The 18,014-nt window shown below is 58.7% G+C and overlaps 1 protein-coding gene across 1 annotated transcript in view; it reads left to right on the forward strand.

Moving 5' to 3' along the window:
- Positions 1–17,577, forward strand: part of LOC133355978 (cadherin-7-like) — a 32,271-nt gene extending 14,694 nt beyond the window's left edge. The window contains 9 exon segments of the mRNA XM_061573446.1: positions 3,902–4,069; positions 8,472–8,653; positions 9,443–9,699; positions 9,962–10,098; positions 13,166–13,287; positions 15,923–16,034; positions 16,205–16,498; positions 16,716–16,774; positions 16,776–17,577. Coding sequence (XP_061429430.1) covers positions 3,902–4,069; positions 8,472–8,653; positions 9,443–9,699; positions 9,962–10,098; positions 13,166–13,287; positions 15,923–16,034; positions 16,205–16,498; positions 16,716–16,774; positions 16,776–17,486 — 2,042 coding nt within the window. The 3' untranslated portion in view covers positions 17,487–17,577.
- Positions 17,578–18,014: the final 437 nt, after the last annotated feature.

An 18,014-nucleotide genomic window follows, 5' to 3' on the forward strand; every position in this document is an offset into this window, starting at 1 on the left:
ACCACACGTACGCCACACACACACAACACGTACTCCCACACACACACACCACACGTACTCCACACACACACTACACGTACTCCACACACACACACACCACACTACTCCACACACACACTACACGTACTCCACACACACACTACATGTACTCCACACACACACACCACACGTACTCCACACACACACTACACGTACTCCACACACACACACCACACGTACTACACACACACAACACCACACGTACTCCACACACACACTACACGTACTCCACACACACACACCACACGTACTCCACACACACACTACACGTACTCCACACACACACACCACACGTACTCCACACACACACACTACACGTACTCCACACACACACCACACGTACTCCACACACACACACACACACGTACTCACACATTCACACACACGTACTCCCACACACACACACCACACGTACTCCACAATCACACACAGTACTCCCACTACCACACCACACGACTACACACACAACACGTACTCACACACACACACCAACGTACTCCCAACAACACACCAACGTAATCCACACACACACCACACGTACTCCACAAACACACACCACACGTACTACACACACACACACGTAATCCACACACACACACCCACACGTACTCCACACACACCACACGTACTCCACACACACACAAGTACTCCACACCACATACACACCACACGTACTACACACACACACACACACGTACTCCACACACACAACGTACTCCACACATACACCACATGTACTCCACACACACACACACCACACGTACTCCACACACACCACACCACACGTACTCCACACACACACACACACACACCACACGTACTCCACACACACACACACACCACACGTACTCCACACACACACACCACACGTACTCCACACACACACACACCACACGTACTCCACACACACACACACCACACGTACTCCACACACACACACACCACACGTACTCCACACACACACACACACCACACGTACTCCACACACACACAACACACACCACGTACTCCACACACACACACACCACACGTACTCCACACACACACACACCACACGTACTCCACACACACACACACCACACGTACTCCACACCACACACACACCACACGTACTCCACACACACACACACCACACGTACTCCACACACACACCACACGTACTCCACACACACACACCACACGTACTCCACACACACACACACCACACGTACTCCACACACACACACACACACCACGTACTCCACACACACACCACACGTACTCCACACACACACACACCACACGTACTCCACACACACACACCACACGTACTCCACACACACACACCACACGTACTCCACACACACACACCCACACGTACTACACACACACACACCACACGTACTCACACACACACACACGTACTCCACACAACACACACCACACGGACGCACACACCACACACACCACACGTACTACACACCACCACACCACACGTACTACCCAACACACCACACGTACTCCACACACACACCACACACACCCCACACGTTACTCCCACACACACACCACACGTACTACACACACACACCACCACGTACTCCACCCACACACACCCACAACCCACACGTGACTCCACACACACACAACACACGTACTACACACACACCACCACACCGTAACTCCACCACACACACCACACACACCCCAACACGTACTCCACACAACACACCACCCGTACTACACACACACACCAACACGTACTCCACACACACACATCCACACGTACTCCACAGTTCACACACTCACCCACCACACGATACTCCACACACACACACACCACCACACCTACTCCACCACACACACACCACATGTACTACCCACACACACACAACACCACACATACTCCACCACACCACACCACAATGTACTCCACACACACCACACCACACGTACTCCACACACACACACACACCACACGTACTCCACACACACACACGTACTCCACACACACACACCCAACACGTACTCCACACACACACACACCCAACACGTACTCCACACACACACACACACCACACGTACTCCACACACACACACGTACTCCACACACACACACCCAACACGTACTCCACACACACACACACCACACGTACTCCACACACACACACCACACGTACTCCACACACACCCACACGTACTACACACTCACACACACCCAACACGTACTCCACACACACACACCCAACACGTACTCCACACACACACACACCACACGTACTCCACACACACACACCACACGTACTCCACACACACCACACGTACTCCACACACACCACACCACACGTACTCCACAAACATACACACACACGTACTCCACACACACACACACCACACGTACTCCACACACACCACACGTACTCCCACACACACACACACACCACACGTACTCCACACACACACACACCACACGTACTCCACACACACACACCACACGTACTCCACACACAAACACACGTACCTCCACACACACACAACCACGTACTCACCAACACACACAACACGTACTCCACACACACACATGTACTCCACACACACACACACCACACGTACTCCATTACACCCACACACCACAATACTACACAACACAACACACGTACTCCATCACACAAACACACCACACGTTACGCCACACACACAAACCCACACGTACTCCCCACACACACCAAACTTACTGAACCACGTAATCCACACACACCACACCACACGTACTCCACACACAACACCACGTACTCCACACACCAACCCACGTACTACACACACACACACACATACTCCACACACACACAACCACACGTACTCCACCACATACACCACACGTACTTCCACACACACACACCACACGTACTCCCACCACACACACCACACGTACTCCACACACACACACACCACACGTACTCCACAACACAACACCCACCGTACTCCACACCACACCACCACACGTAATCCACCTACATCAACACCACACGTACTCCACACACACACACCACACGTACTCCACACACACACACCACACGTACTCCACACACACACACCACACGTACTCCACACACACACACACACCACACGTACTCCACACACACACACACCACACGTACTCCACACACACACCCCACACGTACTCCACACACACACACCACACGTACTCCACACACACACCACACGTACTCCACACACACACACCACACGTACTCCACACACACACCACACGTACTCCACACACACACACCACACGTACTCCACACACACACACCACACATACTCCACACACACACACCACACGTACTCCACACACACACACCACACGTACTACACACACACACCACACGTACTCCACACACACCACACGTACTCCACACACACACACACCACACGTACTACACACACCCCACACGTACTCCACACACACACCCCACACGTACTCCACACACACACACCACACGTACTCCACACACACACACCACACGTACTCCACACACACACACACACCACACGTACTCCACACACACACCACATGTACTACACACACACCACACGTACTCCACACACACACACCACACGTACTACACACACCCCACACGTACTCCACACACACACCCCACACGTACTCCACACATACACACCACACGTACTCCACACACCCTCACCCTCCCGCGTCCCGTCGCCGCGACTGCCAACTCCCCTCCTCATTTGCTTCCCTCACCCACACCAACCCCCACCCTCCCTCCATTTAAAGAGTCAACACTATGGATCCATTGCATATTTGATCGTGACCTTTACCCCCCCACCCGCACCCAACTCCACCCCCGCCCCCCGCCCCCAGGCGTGATCCGCACGGCGCTGCCCAACATGGACCGCGAGGTCCGCGACTCCTACAAGCTCGTGGTGGAGGCCAAGGACATGGCCGGGCAGCGCGGGGGCCTCACCGGCACGACCACCGTCAGCGTCTCCTTGGGGGACATCAACGACAACCCCCCGAGATTCACCAGGAGTGAGCACACGCACCCACATACACACACTGTCAACACATACGGTTTACCCCGTATTCTTGTACAGGGGAATTGAGTTTTCAGAACCATACGGCTCACAGCCGTTTTAATACGGGCAAAAAACTAAATTGTTGTCTATGTTTTTGTGCTTCTCCCTTGTAATGGGACATTGTAGGATGGACATTGAGATGACTGATATTATGGGCGATGCACCACCTGTGCCCCCTACTGTGCCAACTTGCTGTGTTTTAGCCGGTCGGTGCTCCGCTCCTTTTTGTGAGCGTCACTCCTCCGCCCTCCGTTGTTGTTGAAGGTCGACTGCCTCCAACTGCCAAGTAGCGTCCTTCTCGAGCCTCCTCCACAGAGGCCGATCTTGATACCGCTGGTACCAGTCATTGGCAAGTCCACTCAGCTCCACATCCTCGTGTACCACATCACTCCATCTCTTCTCTAGCCCGTGCCACACCCGTATAGCCCCTTGGATCCAGCCAAACAAAAGCTGTTTAAGCATGCGGTGGCTGGGCATGCGGGCTACGTGACCCAGCCAACACAGCCTTGCCTGCCGGAGGAGCTCACCAATGGGACTTTGTCCAGATCTTTCAAGGATATTTGAGCTCCTCACACAATCCAGCCTGGTTAAACCCAGGATGGATCATAGGCAGGCCAGCCTAAATGTTTCTTACTGGCAAAGATGTTCTGTTAGGGGTGTCCACGTTTCGCAAGCGTAGAGAAGGGAGGGAATGACTGTGGCCGAGAAGACCTGAAGCTTCTTGCGGAGCGACAGACCAGGTAGCTTCCACACAGCGTTACGCAACCGATGAAAATATAATGCCGCTCGACTGATTCGGAGTGAGACCTCTGCTGTCAAACCGGAGCTGATCATGAGCACACTGCCCAAGAATGGGAATCTCTCCACTCTCTCCACAACTGCCCTATCACCAATTGGGAGTTGTGGTGGTGGAGTGTCCGATGGTACAAAATAACCAGGCAGGTGCTTAGTGTTGGTGGGGCTGATGGTAAGTCCCCACCTCTTAGTGACAAGCTCCAGGTTCAGCAGCAGCCCCTCCAACTCCTCAGATTGAGCAGCAATTACCAGATCATCGGCATACACAAAATGGTTGAGCAATAGGGAGCCATCCCTTGACTGCACCCGGGCATCGATCAGTGTCCCATTGTATCTGTACCAGATGGAAATTCCTCCGGTACAGCTATTGAAGGCTTCACGAACTACGTGGTCGAAATAGATGTTTAATAATGTGGGAGCCAGAGGACATCCCTGTCGCACCCCAAGGTGAACAGAGAATGTCTCCGACTCCCGGCCACGTAGTTTTACCTGGTCCCGCTCACCATCATGATGGTCCTTAATGATCATGAGCAGCAGGTCATGGTATCATAGGCCTTGGCCAGGTCAATAAAGCAGAGATGTAGGTCTTGTTGGAATTCCCTATACCTCTAGTGTAGCAGATGGACAGAAAATATGGCATCTGTGCAGGACCGCCCTTTCCTGAAACCACATTGGGACTCTACAAACCTCTCCTCAGCATGCCTAGCAAGGCGATGTTGAATAATCCTTGCCAGGACCTTTCCCGGCACACTGAGGAGTGAGATGCCCCTGTATTTGGTACAGTCTGTGCAGTCCCCCTTCTTAAAAAGGGGGACCACTAGGGCATCCTTCCAATCCTGTGGAACCCATCCAGTGGTCCAGAATGTTGTTATGATGTGATGTAGGGCAGTCTGTGCACAAACGCCACCCTCCTTCAACATTTCGCTTGGGAGATCATCTCTGCCTGGTGCCTTTTCTGGTCTTAGGCTCTGGATCGCCCTCAGTACTTCCTCAACAGATGGCACCTCAGCCAGCCACTCACAGGGGGTGACTTCTTCCCATACTTGTGTAATAAGAGCCTATGTCCGGCTCACGTGGTGATCGGATCTGCCGGTCCCGCTTTACAGCCAATGGGGGGAGAGCCTGGGAGCATGGCCTCGGCGTGATCACGGGATGTCAGCTAGGGTGATTGGTTCTGCTGGTCTTGGCCTCAGCCAATGGGAAGACAAGTCAGGGGCGTGGTCCCGGGAGTTGATGATGGGGGGATCTGGAACATTCGGCGCAGGCTATTAAGGATTGGCTGGAGTGTACCACGTGACCCAGGCGTTAAATAAGGGGATAGAGGAGAGACACGGGGTCAGACACAGAACTAAGAGAGGGAGAGGCCACGCGCGAGTGGGGCTCCGGGTGCCACGTGGCGGTGCGTCTCTTGTGGGCTGTCTGCCCGCTTCTCATTGCCTGCCAGCAACGGGGAGTGTTTGTGAACTGAAGAAGTGAAATAAAAGGACCGATTCCACAAGCCGTCTCCAGGAGGTTTATTACACTTGTTCAGCAAATCTGAAAACCTGTTCCTGGGGGTCAAAGATTGGATCATTGTTCTTTTCCCTAATGATGGTAATAGATGTGGTGCTGCAGGTTACTTTTTTGATGGAGTGAAGGCTGTGGTAAGCCTCCTTATTCTCTCATGTGGGATGCTGTAGATGACCTGAACACCTCCTCTGTCAGGCAGGGTCTCTGGAGAGGTCTGGTCCATGTACTCAAAGCAGCCATTGCGGCTGCATAAGCCACAGTCCTAAACCTCGCCCATTTCACCCTCGACATCAGGAGGAGTGGGGGACGGTGCCAACCCCAGCCACAAGCGAAGATAAAATTCTCGCTTGCTAATTTCATCAGCTAGCTGAGACCATGCCACTATGGGTTTGAATGGGGTCCTGGAAGAATGGCAGGCTGCATCTACAGATGACAAGTCGATGGTCAGTGGGCAGATTAGCTCCACGGTAGGTCCTGGTGTCAAGGACATGGGCCCGCATCCACTGTTCCGTCATTATGTAGTCCAGCAGATGTTCTTGCTGGGACCCGTCATACATCCATGATGTTGTGTGGATGCGCCAATGCCAGAACAGTGTGTTGGTAATTACAAGCCCATAGGCTGCACACAAATCTAGCAGCCTCCTACCGTTGTTTTTGAGCTGATCTGGCCCATGCCTTCCAATCACTCCAGACCAAGTGCTAGCATCATGACCAACTCGGGCATTGAAGTCACCCATTAAGATTACTCTATCCCGAGGGGCCACTTTAGCCAGCACCTGTGACAGGAGGTCATAGAAGGCCTTGCCTGCATCCCTCCATGGATGTTCATCTTCGGTGGAGGCATAAGTAACCACGATCACCACTCCTCGCCTCTGGTTGATGGGAAGGCGAGCCCAAAGTAGTCTGGGGGTTACAGCTTCCTACACCTCACCGCCACACTCCCACGCCTCCTTCATTCTTTTGTTCAGAAGAAGATCCACTCCCTGTTGTTTGGTAGTCTCCTGCCCCGAGTAGAAGACTGTCCACCCCTCATGGTGGCAGGAGCCAGAGCCGGTCCACCGGACCTTCTGAATACCGCAGAGATCCAGGCGGTACCGGTCCAGCTCCCGACAGAGGCAGTGTCAGCCTCTCTGCCGCAGTGAGCGTTCGAACATTCCACGTGGCCATCCCTAGATGCTTTTTGTTGCTTCTGGAGGAGCCCCGAAGATAACGATTCAGTCTCCTGGCTCCGCCAAATGGGGTTTGGCCAGGAGACGTCATGGACGTCTCATCATCAGCAGCAGCGGAATAGCCAGACTCGCTTGCCCACTTACTGAGCCAATGCGGCTGCCCGATGTTGTTTGAGACCAGGTCCCGGATAACTGGACCTCTGTGAAGATGAGCTTTATAGCTTATCGGATTCCTCCAGCAAAAATAAAAATTCTGACAGATCTGGGTTCCAGAAAATATGTACCACACACACTGTACATACAAGCGGTTGTACTTAACCTACTCCTCCACGCTGGCCGGTACCGCTTGGAAGAGGTGGGAGTACCCACACCGCCCCGACTGCCAGCAGAGGCGGTGGAGTGCGGTTTACAGAGAACGCCACGTGCCATTTGGCTCAACCGCCACGTGCCAATTGGCTCAACCGCCACGTGCCAGGAGACGGACATACAGGGGGACCGGCTTGTGGCCCCGAAGGGGGTGCAGACACCTCGTGAGAAGGCATCTCCAGACTCGGCGAGGCTCTCGCGGCGTCTGCGATGATGACGACGCAGCAAGGGAGGGGGAGAGGGGGGACGAGGGGAGGGGCCTGGCGCTCGCACCCGGTCTGCTTCCCCCCGCACCACCCTGCGCCACTCGCATCGCCCTTCACTTTAACTCCCTTCCTCTCTCCCCCGTCTCCCTCCCCTCTCCCCATCTCCCTCCCCTCTCCCCATCTCCCTCTCTCTCCATATCCATCTCTCCCCTTCTCCCCATTTGTATCCCCGTACCCTGTACCACCCCCACACGCTCCCTCCCTACCTCCCCCCATTCTACCCCCCCCCCTCCGTGCCCCCCTCCCCCAGACACGTACCAGATGTCCGTGTCGGAGTTAGCCCCCGTGGGCACCACGGTGGGGGGGGTGCTCGCCACGGATGCGGACGTGGGAGAGAATGCGCGCTTCTCGTACAGCATCGTAGGGGGCAGCGACACCTTCAACATCCGCACCGAGGCCGGCTCGCGCGAGGGGTTCATCACCCTCAAGCAGGTGACGCCGGGGGTGGGGGCGGGAGGGGGGTAGGAGGGGAACGGGGGGGTAAGGGGGACAAGGGGCATCATCATCCCGGAGGGCAGTAGGGGCAGGGGGGGGCAGGGGGGTTCATCACCCTCAAGCAGGTGACACGGGGGAGCGGGGGGGGCAGGGGGTGTAAAAGCACATTGGGGGATGGGTTGCTCGAGTAGTGGCTAGGCCGGCACCAGGGTGACGCGCCAACGATCCCGTGACATTGTCGGCACGAGTCGGCCGCTGGGTGCTGGCATCAGGCCCTGAGGAGCCACCATTAAATCTCTCCCCGAGCTCTGCGCTCCTCTGTATGTGAAGGCGTTCTCAGACCATTTGGCCGAAAACGCCTTCACATACAGAGGGCCGTGTGGGAGGAAAGTGGAGTGCCAGGAGAAACCCACGCATTGCACGAGCAGGCAAGGCTCTATCCTCGTACAGATGGAAAAAGATGGAGATGAGTCCACTCGCAGTGCCGCCTTCTCCTGGCGAGCCGGGGCACAGGCTCCTCCTCGACGCCCACGGGGAAGGGAGTTTCACCGCCCATCTGTGTGTGCTCCACCAACCCTCGCTGGTGACTCCACAGCGCTGGGTAACAGCAGCCACGTGCAGCGTGGCCACCACCACTACCGCCACCACCACCACCTCCAACACGACCACCTCCACCAGCCAACACCACCGCCACCACTGCCACCACCGCCACCACCGCCACCACCACGGATGCTGGCAAGCGATCACGATCCCGATGATGATGTGACCCCCCCCCCCCCCCACCAGCCGCTGGACTACGAGAGCCGCCGCTCCTACTTCCTCAAGGTGGAGGTGCAGGGCCCAGGCCCCGAGGGCCGCGCCGCCGCCGCCGTAGGCCCCTTCCGCGATGCCACGAGCGTCACGGTGTCGGTGGACGACGGCGACGAGGCCCCGGCCTTCTCCCCGGCCGAGCGCTCGCTGGAGCTGCGCGAGGACGCGGCGCGCGGCCGCCTCCTGGCCACGCTGGTGGCCCGAGACCCCGACACTGCCGGCGTGCCTGTCAGGTGACCACCCCGCTCGCTCGCTCGCTCGCCAGGAACTCGCTCGCTTGTCGCTCGCTAGCCCTGCCGCTCGTTATCTGGCTTAAAAAGCCAACCGCTGTACAAGTCCGGTCCCTCGGTGGTGTTATTGTTGGTGGTGGTGTGGCTCTCCCTCTCGGTGGTCATATTCTCGTTGGGGGTGGTGTTGTGGGCTGACCTCCGGTGGTGGTGGTGGTCCGACTAACCCCTGGTGGTGTGACTGACCCCCCCCCCCCCCCCCCCCCAGGTATTCCATCGACCGCAGCACGGACCCGGAGGGCCACTTCCAGATCGACGAAAGCAGCGGTGCGCTGACGCTGGCGCGGGAGCTCGACCGGGAGACGCGCGCATGGCACAACCTCTCGGTGATCGCCACGCAGACCGGTGGGTGCGGCGACAACCGCAACGCCGAGCACACGCTCGGGCGCAGAGAGCCCAGATAGCCCACGCGCGCCGCTGGGGCAAGAGCGCGCCAGCGGACGCCCCCTCCCTCCCCTGCGAACGTGCGGGAGGTCGTGGTGAGGCTGGGAACGCCGTGGTCTGTCCACTGCTAGATGAAAGCCTCGGCTTGCTCATCACTACTGAGGGAGGGGGAGAGAGAGTGGGAGACACGCAGAGAAAGAGGGGGGGGGAGTGAGAGACACACAGAGAGAGAGGGGGGGAGAGTGGGAGACACACAGAGGGGGGTGGGGAGAGTGGGAGACACAGAGACTTTTTTTACTTTTAAACAACTTTTATTGCCGCCAGCAGCAACAGCACTGGAGGCGATTCCGATATGAAATACACAGTCACCAGCAAACAAATACATGCTATAAATCCACGCGCTGTGGCGCTAAATGCACCGTGCACAACACGAAAGAAAAGTCACTTAGTGGCGGTGGTCATCGCGCACGCCACGGTGACGAGTGAGCGCTTCAGAAGGTGAACATGAGGGGGCTCCCCAGCGTTTGAAGAAGACGTGTACATCACCGACATGTGTGTGGTATGCGTGCTCCAGCCGGAGCCGCACCTTGAGCAGGCCCCTGAACACTGGAAACAGCACAGAGCAGCCGTCAGTGTCACCTTCCAGATTATTTTTCCTCGTTCTGTACACCGCCATCTTCGCCTGAGCACAGGCGAAGTTGGCGAAGTCATGACGCTTGTTCGCCAGGTAAGGCACCACCCCATATACGAAGCTGCTGTTGTAGAAGGGCACCCCCAGTTTCGTGAAGATGTCCCCCAAAAGGCGGAACATTGGTTTGAGCCGCTGGCAGTGTAAGTACTGGTGGGGCAGATCCTCCCTGGCACCGCAGGAAATGCACAAGTCTGTTACCCCTGGCGAGATTCAAGTTCAAGTTCATTTATTAGGTATAGCCCTGTGAGCCATTCGGCTCTTGAATCGGGTGCAACCGCAACAAACAAAAAACTAAAACATGAACAAAAAACATCTTAAAGTGAATATGTGACTGAGTGCAAACAGAAAATCTAGGAAAAGACAGTAAAATATTGCAGAAAAAGCACCGTACACAAAAATGTGCAAAAATCCCAGTGGGATGCAAGTCAAACAACAACAACCACAAGACAACTTAGATTAAGGACATCAGTCTAACTCTGTACTACAACAAACAAGCATGGCTAAACCAAAAAACTTATCGAAAAACACCAAAATAAAGCCATAAAAGCAATGAAACAGTGGTCATAGGAACTGTGACCGAATTTTCACAATAAACGACGTAAACAACATGTACTACCAAACTCTGCAGCCATAGCTGGCTGCATGAGTCACTCCACAACAGTAGGAGCATCAGTCGGAGTATCAACATTTTTCAATGCACCTTTAAGATCAGCACACTAAATCAAAACACAGATTTCATTTAGTTTGGCTGAGCCACACAGCCGAAGGCAACGTGCAGTGTGCCAATCTCCACTGGAGGTCACCGCAGCATTTGGCTACGGGAGACTTGTACATTTGTTTCCATTGAGAGGCGGCTGCAATAAGGGTAAAGAAATTGTCTCTCCATTTTGTGTCCAGTAGGTAGGCCAGGTCCCGGGAATGCAGCGCCTTGACACAGCACGTGTAGAGCGCCTTGACACAGCACGTGTAGAGCGCCTTGACACAGCACGTGTAGAGCGCCTTGACACAGCACGTGTAGAGCGCTGTGTTCGGGGCACTCTTCAGGGGCAAGTTCCTGCAGCCTCGGAGCTTCAGTAGCTTGCCAGAGTCGCTGTGGCCAGGGGGGCTGCGCACAGGAGAAGCACAACTCCGGGAAGGAGAAGGAGGGGGGGGGAGGGCCGCCACCATCCCCCGGTGCCTCCAGCTTCAGCCGCAGCTCCTGCATGGCACGGAGCACGTCCCACAGCAGCTTCTCGCCAGCGAGCATGGAGCGGAGCCCTGCGGTGCTGGCGATCTCAGCTGCGGTTTTCCACTTGAACTGATGGGCCTGCACGAGGTGGAAGACTATCCGCAGCCCTGCTGATGTGAGGCGTAGAGCCAGGGTCCTCTCTCCTCTGATCCCCTGGAAGAGGCCGTTGCAGAACAAGGGCTCGTTCAGGAACTGCGCGAGGTCGTAGGGCGCACGCGTTCTGCTCCACTCGAAGCTCCGCCACGCGTCCAAAAGGCTCTCGTGATAACCTGGCAGCCTCGTGTAGTCAACCAATCTGAGGTTCATCAGGAAGAGCTCTTTTCCGTACCCCAGACACCCCCCTGCATTCCTCAGCAGGGCGAGGGCTGGCGACTTCCAGGGTAGCTCCTCCCGGTCGTAAAGCAGCCGCCTGACTGCCATGAGCCTGAAACTCGTGACCCTGGCGGCGATGTCCACCAGACCCTGGCCGCCCTTGCCCACTGGCAGGCAGAGAACGCCTGGCCTGAACCAGTGCTTCTCATGGCAGACGAAGTGCACGAGTGAGTGGTTGACTGGTTAGTAGCCAAGCAGGAGGCTGGAGGGACTTGGATGCTGCCAGGGTGTTAGCGACGAGCACTCAGCCCCTGAATGACATCTGCGGAGCGAGGCATGCCCATGTCAGTAATTTAGCCTCAATTGTGTCGGCCAGCTCGGTCCTGTTATTCAGAGCGACTTGTGGTTTCCCCAGGTAAACCCCCAGGTACTTGACTCCGTCGTCCCGCCAACTGACTCCTCCTGGGAGGAGCACAGAGCGAACGCCGCCTCACGACCCCAAACACAGGGCCTCGCACTTGGCCCAGTTGACCCTGGCGGAGGAGGCCCTCTCGTACACTGCAACCGCACACAGAGAGAAAGGGGGGGGGGAGAGTGAGAGGCACACAAAGAGAGGGGGGGGAGTGGGAGACACAGGGAGAGGGGGGGTGAGTGGGAGACACAGAGAGAGAGTTTCACATTGAGTCTGTGCAACCACGTTATACCTCGACAGAGACCAGGACCCCTCAACTTCACCTGCCCCCTGCTCCCCTGCCCCCCACTATGCCCCCCCCCCCCCCCCCGTGCGGTGCGTGTAGATGAGGCGGCGCTGTCTGGCCGGGGCCGCGTGTCTCTGCGCGTTCTGGACGTCAACGACAACGCCCCTGTGCTGCAGCTGCCGGCAGAGGCGCTCGTCTGTGAGGGGGCGCGCGCTGGACAGGTGGGGGGCCCGGCGGAGGGGGGCAGGGGGTGCAGGGGGGGCAGGTGACACTCGCGCCACCTCCCGGCCACAAGCGCCTGGGTTCGGATCCCAACTCGGGCGTCCACTCAGTGTGGAGTTTGTGCGCTCTCCCCCTGTTCGGCAGAGTGTGAGCCTGTGACTGAGAGTCTGTGAGTGAAAGTGTCTGTATGTGAGTGAGTCTATGAGTGACAGTGTGAGTGAGTGAATGAGTCAGCAAGAGGGTGGAGTGTGGGGAGCAGTGGCGCAGTGATCAGCACGCTGCACTACAAACCCGGTCACCCGAGTTCAATTCCCACTCACGGCCATTAGTGACATTCATCTCAACCGGTCATGGACCTCTCTCAAGGTCGACTCAGCCCCAAATGGGTACTTGGTGCGGAGAGTAAACATCGCTACTGAGAGCCCAAGGCGGTCGGACGTGGTGCTGACCACCCACCCCCTCCTTTGCTACTCGCTGAAAGCACTTGTCCCAACAGTCTGCTAAGGCTACACACGGGGTCTTTGTCTTGGGAGTGTGTACGATATCCCGTGTTCCTGCACGGCTTTCCTCCTGCCGTTCGCACACAGAGAGGCAACTGAGGCCACCCCTCATGCCACGCAGGGTCAGCTGCCACGAGGGGCCCCCATGCACCGAGCGAGAGAGAGTCACTGTGAGTGGGGAGGGGGGTGAGAGAGAGTCACTGTGAGTGTGGAGGGGGTGAGAGAGAGTCACTGTGAGTGGGGAGGGGGGGTGAGAGAGAGTCACTGTGAGTGGGGAGGGGGGGTGAGAGAGAGTCACTGTGAGTGGGGAGGGGGGGTGAGAGAGTCACTGTGAGTGGGGAGGGGGGAGAGAGAGAGTCACTGTGAGTGGGGAGGGGGTGAGAGAGAGTCACTGTGAGTGGGGAGGGGGGTGAGAGAGAGTCACTGTGAGTGGGGAGGGGGGGGGAGGGAGAGGCACTGTGAGTGGGGAGGGGGGTGAGAGAGAGTCACTGTGAGTGGGGAGGGGGGGGGGTGAGAGAGTCACTGTGAGTGGGGAGGGGGGGTGAGAGAGTCACTGTGAGTGGGGAGGGGGGAGAGAGAGAGTCACTGTGAGTGGGGAGGGGGGTGAGAGAGAGTCACTGTGAGTGGGGAGGGGGGTGAGAGAGAGTCACTGTGAGTGGGGAGGGGGGGGGGTGAGAGAGTCACTGTGAGTGGGGAGGGGGGTGAGAGAGAGTCACTGTGAGTGGGGAGGGGGGGAAAAGAGAGAGTCACTGTGAGTGGGGAGGGGGGTGAGAGAGAGTCACTGTGAGTGGGGGAGGGGGGTGAGAGAGAGTCACTGTGAGTGGGGAGGGGGGTGAGAGAGAGTCACTGTGAGTGGGGAGGGGGGTGAGAGAGAGTCACTGTGAGTGGGGAGGGGGGAAAAGAGAGAGTCACTGTGAGTGGGGAGGGGGGTGAGACAGAGTCATTGTGAGTGGGGAGGGGGGTGAGAGAGAGTCACTGTGAGTGGGGAGGGGGGTGAGAGAGAGTCACTGTGAGTGGGGAGGGGGGGAGAGAGAGTCACTGTGAGTGGGGAGGGGGGGAGAGAGAGTCACTGTGAGTGGGGAGGGGGGTGAGAGAGAGTCACTGTGAGTGGGGAGGGGGGGTGAGAGAGAGTCACTGTGAGTGGGGAGGGGGGGGAGAGAGAGTCACTGTGAGTGGGGAGGGGGGTGAGAGAGAGAGTCACTGTGAGTGGGGAGGGGGGTGAGAGAGAGTCACTGTGAGTGGGGAGGGGGGGGATGAGAGAGTCACTGTGAGTGGGGAGGGGGGTGAGAGAGAGTCACTGTGAGTGGGGAGGGGGGTGAGAGAGAGTCACTGTGAGTGGGGGAGGGGGGTGAGAGAGAGTCACTGTGAGTGGGGAGGGGGGTGAGAGAGAGTCACTGTGAGTGGGGAGGGGGGGGAGAGAGAGTCACTGTGAGTGGGGAGGGGGTGAGAGAGAATCACTGTGAGTGGGGAGGGGGGTGAGAGAGAGTCACTGTGAGTGGGGAGGGGGGTGAGAGAGAGTCACTGTGAGTGGGGAGGGGGGTGAGAGAGAGTCACTGTGAGTGGGGAGGGGGTGAGAGAGAGTCACTGTGAGTGGGGAGGGGGGTGAGAGAGAGTCACTGTGAGTGGGGAGGGGGGTGAGAGAGAGTCACTGTGAGTGAGGAGGGGGGTGAGAGAGAGTCACTGTGAGTGGGGAGGGGGGTGAGAGAGAGTCACTGTGAGTGGGGAGGGGGGTGAGAGAGAGTCTCTGTGAGTGGGGAGGGGGGGGGGGGTGATGGAGCGGTGGTGTAGCGGTTCGCGCGTTGCACTACGAACCCGCGACCCAAGTTCGATTCCCGTTCACGGCCAACACGAGTGACGATTATCTGAATCGGTTCTGGGCATCACCTAGGTCGACTTAGCCTCAACTGAGTATCTGGTGTTATGTGTGTTAAAAAAACATTACCACAAGGGAGACAAAGGCGGCTGGGCGTGGTGTTAGCCACCCACCCCCTCGCGTGCCGTGCTGGCCTTCATAGGTGCTCGCTAACTGCACTCGCCTCAACAGTTTGTTAAGGCTACACGGGGGATATAGCCTTGTGTTTGTTGGGGGCGAGGAGGTGATGATGATGACGACCTCGCCACTGCACACACACAGCTGGTGTACACGCTGAGTGCGCGCGACGAGGACGAGTCGTCACCCCCCTCCGGCTTCCGCTTCTCGCTCAACCCAGACTCCTCCGACAACTTCACCCTGCGGGACAACCTCAGTGAGTGGCCACCACCCCCCGCTCCTCCTGCTACGCGTGTCCACCCCTCACACGCATCACCCCCCCCCCCCTCCGCGTGACCCCCACGTGTCCCATCACCTCACACGTCCCTCTCATTCTTCTCCTCCCTCTCATCTCCCTCTCTCCACCCCCCGGCCCTCTCCCCGTAGACGGCACGGCCGCCCTCTTCACCCGCCGCCGCCTCTCGGGCCGCGCCGGCGGCGCCGCGGCCGGCGCCGCCGGGGGGGGGCTGCTGCTGCCGCTGGGGGTGTCCGTGTCGGACGGAGGGGGCCCCCCGGGGCCGCGCTCCACCACGGGGACGCTGGCGGTGCGCCTGTGCGCCTGCGCCGAGCGCGACGGCGCCCTGCACGCGGCCTGCAGCGCCCAGCAGCCCGTCGTGGTGCTCGCCGGAGTCGGCGCCGAGGCCCTCGTCGCCCTCCTCGCCTGCATCCTCATCCTCCTCGGTGCGTGGGTGGGGGGTAGGGGGGTCGGGCCCATCATCACGGAGGGGGTGGGTAAAGCGAGCGAGCTCCGGGGGGCATCGCCGACGCGCGGCGGTTCGTCCCGTGCGGAGAGATCGTGGTCCGGCGCCGTAGGAACGTGGAGTGCCCCCCCCTCCCCTCTCGCTCCCCTCCCCCGCCCCTCCCCCGCCCCTCCCCCGCCCCTCCCCCGCCACCGCAGTGCTCGTCGTGCTCTTCGTCGCCCTGCGCCGTCGCCGGAAGGAGCCGCTGGCAGCGGCCTGACGAGGAGGAGATCCGGGAGAACATCATCGCGTACGACGACGAGGGCGGCGGGGAGGAGGACACGCGCGCCTTCGACATGAGCGCCCTGCGCACGCTGCAGGCCGCCTCGTCCGCCTCGTCCGCCAACCCCTCCTCCTCCACCGCCTTCAACAACGCCGCCGCCGGCACCGCCGCCGCCGGCAACAACAACGCCGGCGCCGCCGCCGGCGCGCTGTGCTGCTTGCGCCAGGACGTCCCTCCCGTCGTGGTCGGGCCCCAGCAGAAGCTGGGCCCACCTCCTCCTCCTCCAGCTGCCCCTTCCACCACCACCAGCAGCAGCACGAGTCATCACCATCATCATTACCACCACCACCAGCAGCAGCAGCAGCAGCAGCAGCCGCAGCCGCAGCCGCAGCACGGCGCGGGTGACATGCAGGGCTTCATCGCGGGGCGCGTGCGAGTGGCGGACTGCGACCCGCTGGCTCCGCCGTACGACTCCATGCAGGTGTACGCCTACGAGGGCGCCGGCTCGGCCGCCGACTCGCTCAGCTCGCTCAGCTCCTGCGCCGGGGACGCCGAGGGCCCCCCCGGCGGAGGGGGAGGGTCCGGGGGGGGCGCCGGCGGGGGGGGGCCCGACGGGGAGCAAGGCTACGACTTCCTGCACGAGTGGGGGCCGCGCTTCCAGCGGCTCGCCGAGATGTACGGCGCCGGTGACGACGACGTGCAGTGAAGAGGTGGAGAGGAGGAGGAGGAGGAGGAGGTGGTGGAGAGGATTGGAGGAGGAGGGGGGAGTGGGGGTTTAGTTGGGGTGATAATGATGATGGTGATGGTATGGGTGATCATGGTGGTTATCATGGTGGGTAGTGATGAAGATGATGGTGGTGGTGGTGGTGATGACGGTGATGATGATGACGGTGATGACGATGGTGTTTGCGGGGATGCAGTCGTTAGGGGACATTGAGGGCTACAGCCGGACGACGTGCGGGGGGGGGGGGTTGTGGGGGGGGGGGGCAGGGCCTGACGCCGTCACCTGAGCGGTGGCTGGGGGCTGGCCGTGAGTGAGCCGTGAGCCGAGTGGGGGGAGCGTCACGTGGCCTCGACTCACGCTGCCATAGGCAAACACGCCGGGGGGGGGGAGCACAGTCAAAGTGGACTCCGGCTGAGAAGGCCCCCCCCTTAACCCCAACCTTCACATCACGACTGGACACGCAGCGGCATCATCATCAGCAGCAGCAGCATCATCATCAGCAGCATCATC

Source organism: Lethenteron reissneri, chromosome 52, assembly GCF_015708825.2.
Source record: "Lethenteron reissneri isolate LAM-NWPU_2019-01 chromosome 52, ASM1570882v1, whole genome shotgun sequence".
Classification (NCBI taxonomy): Eukaryota; Metazoa; Chordata; class Hyperoartia; order Petromyzontiformes; family Petromyzontidae; genus Lethenteron; species Lethenteron reissneri.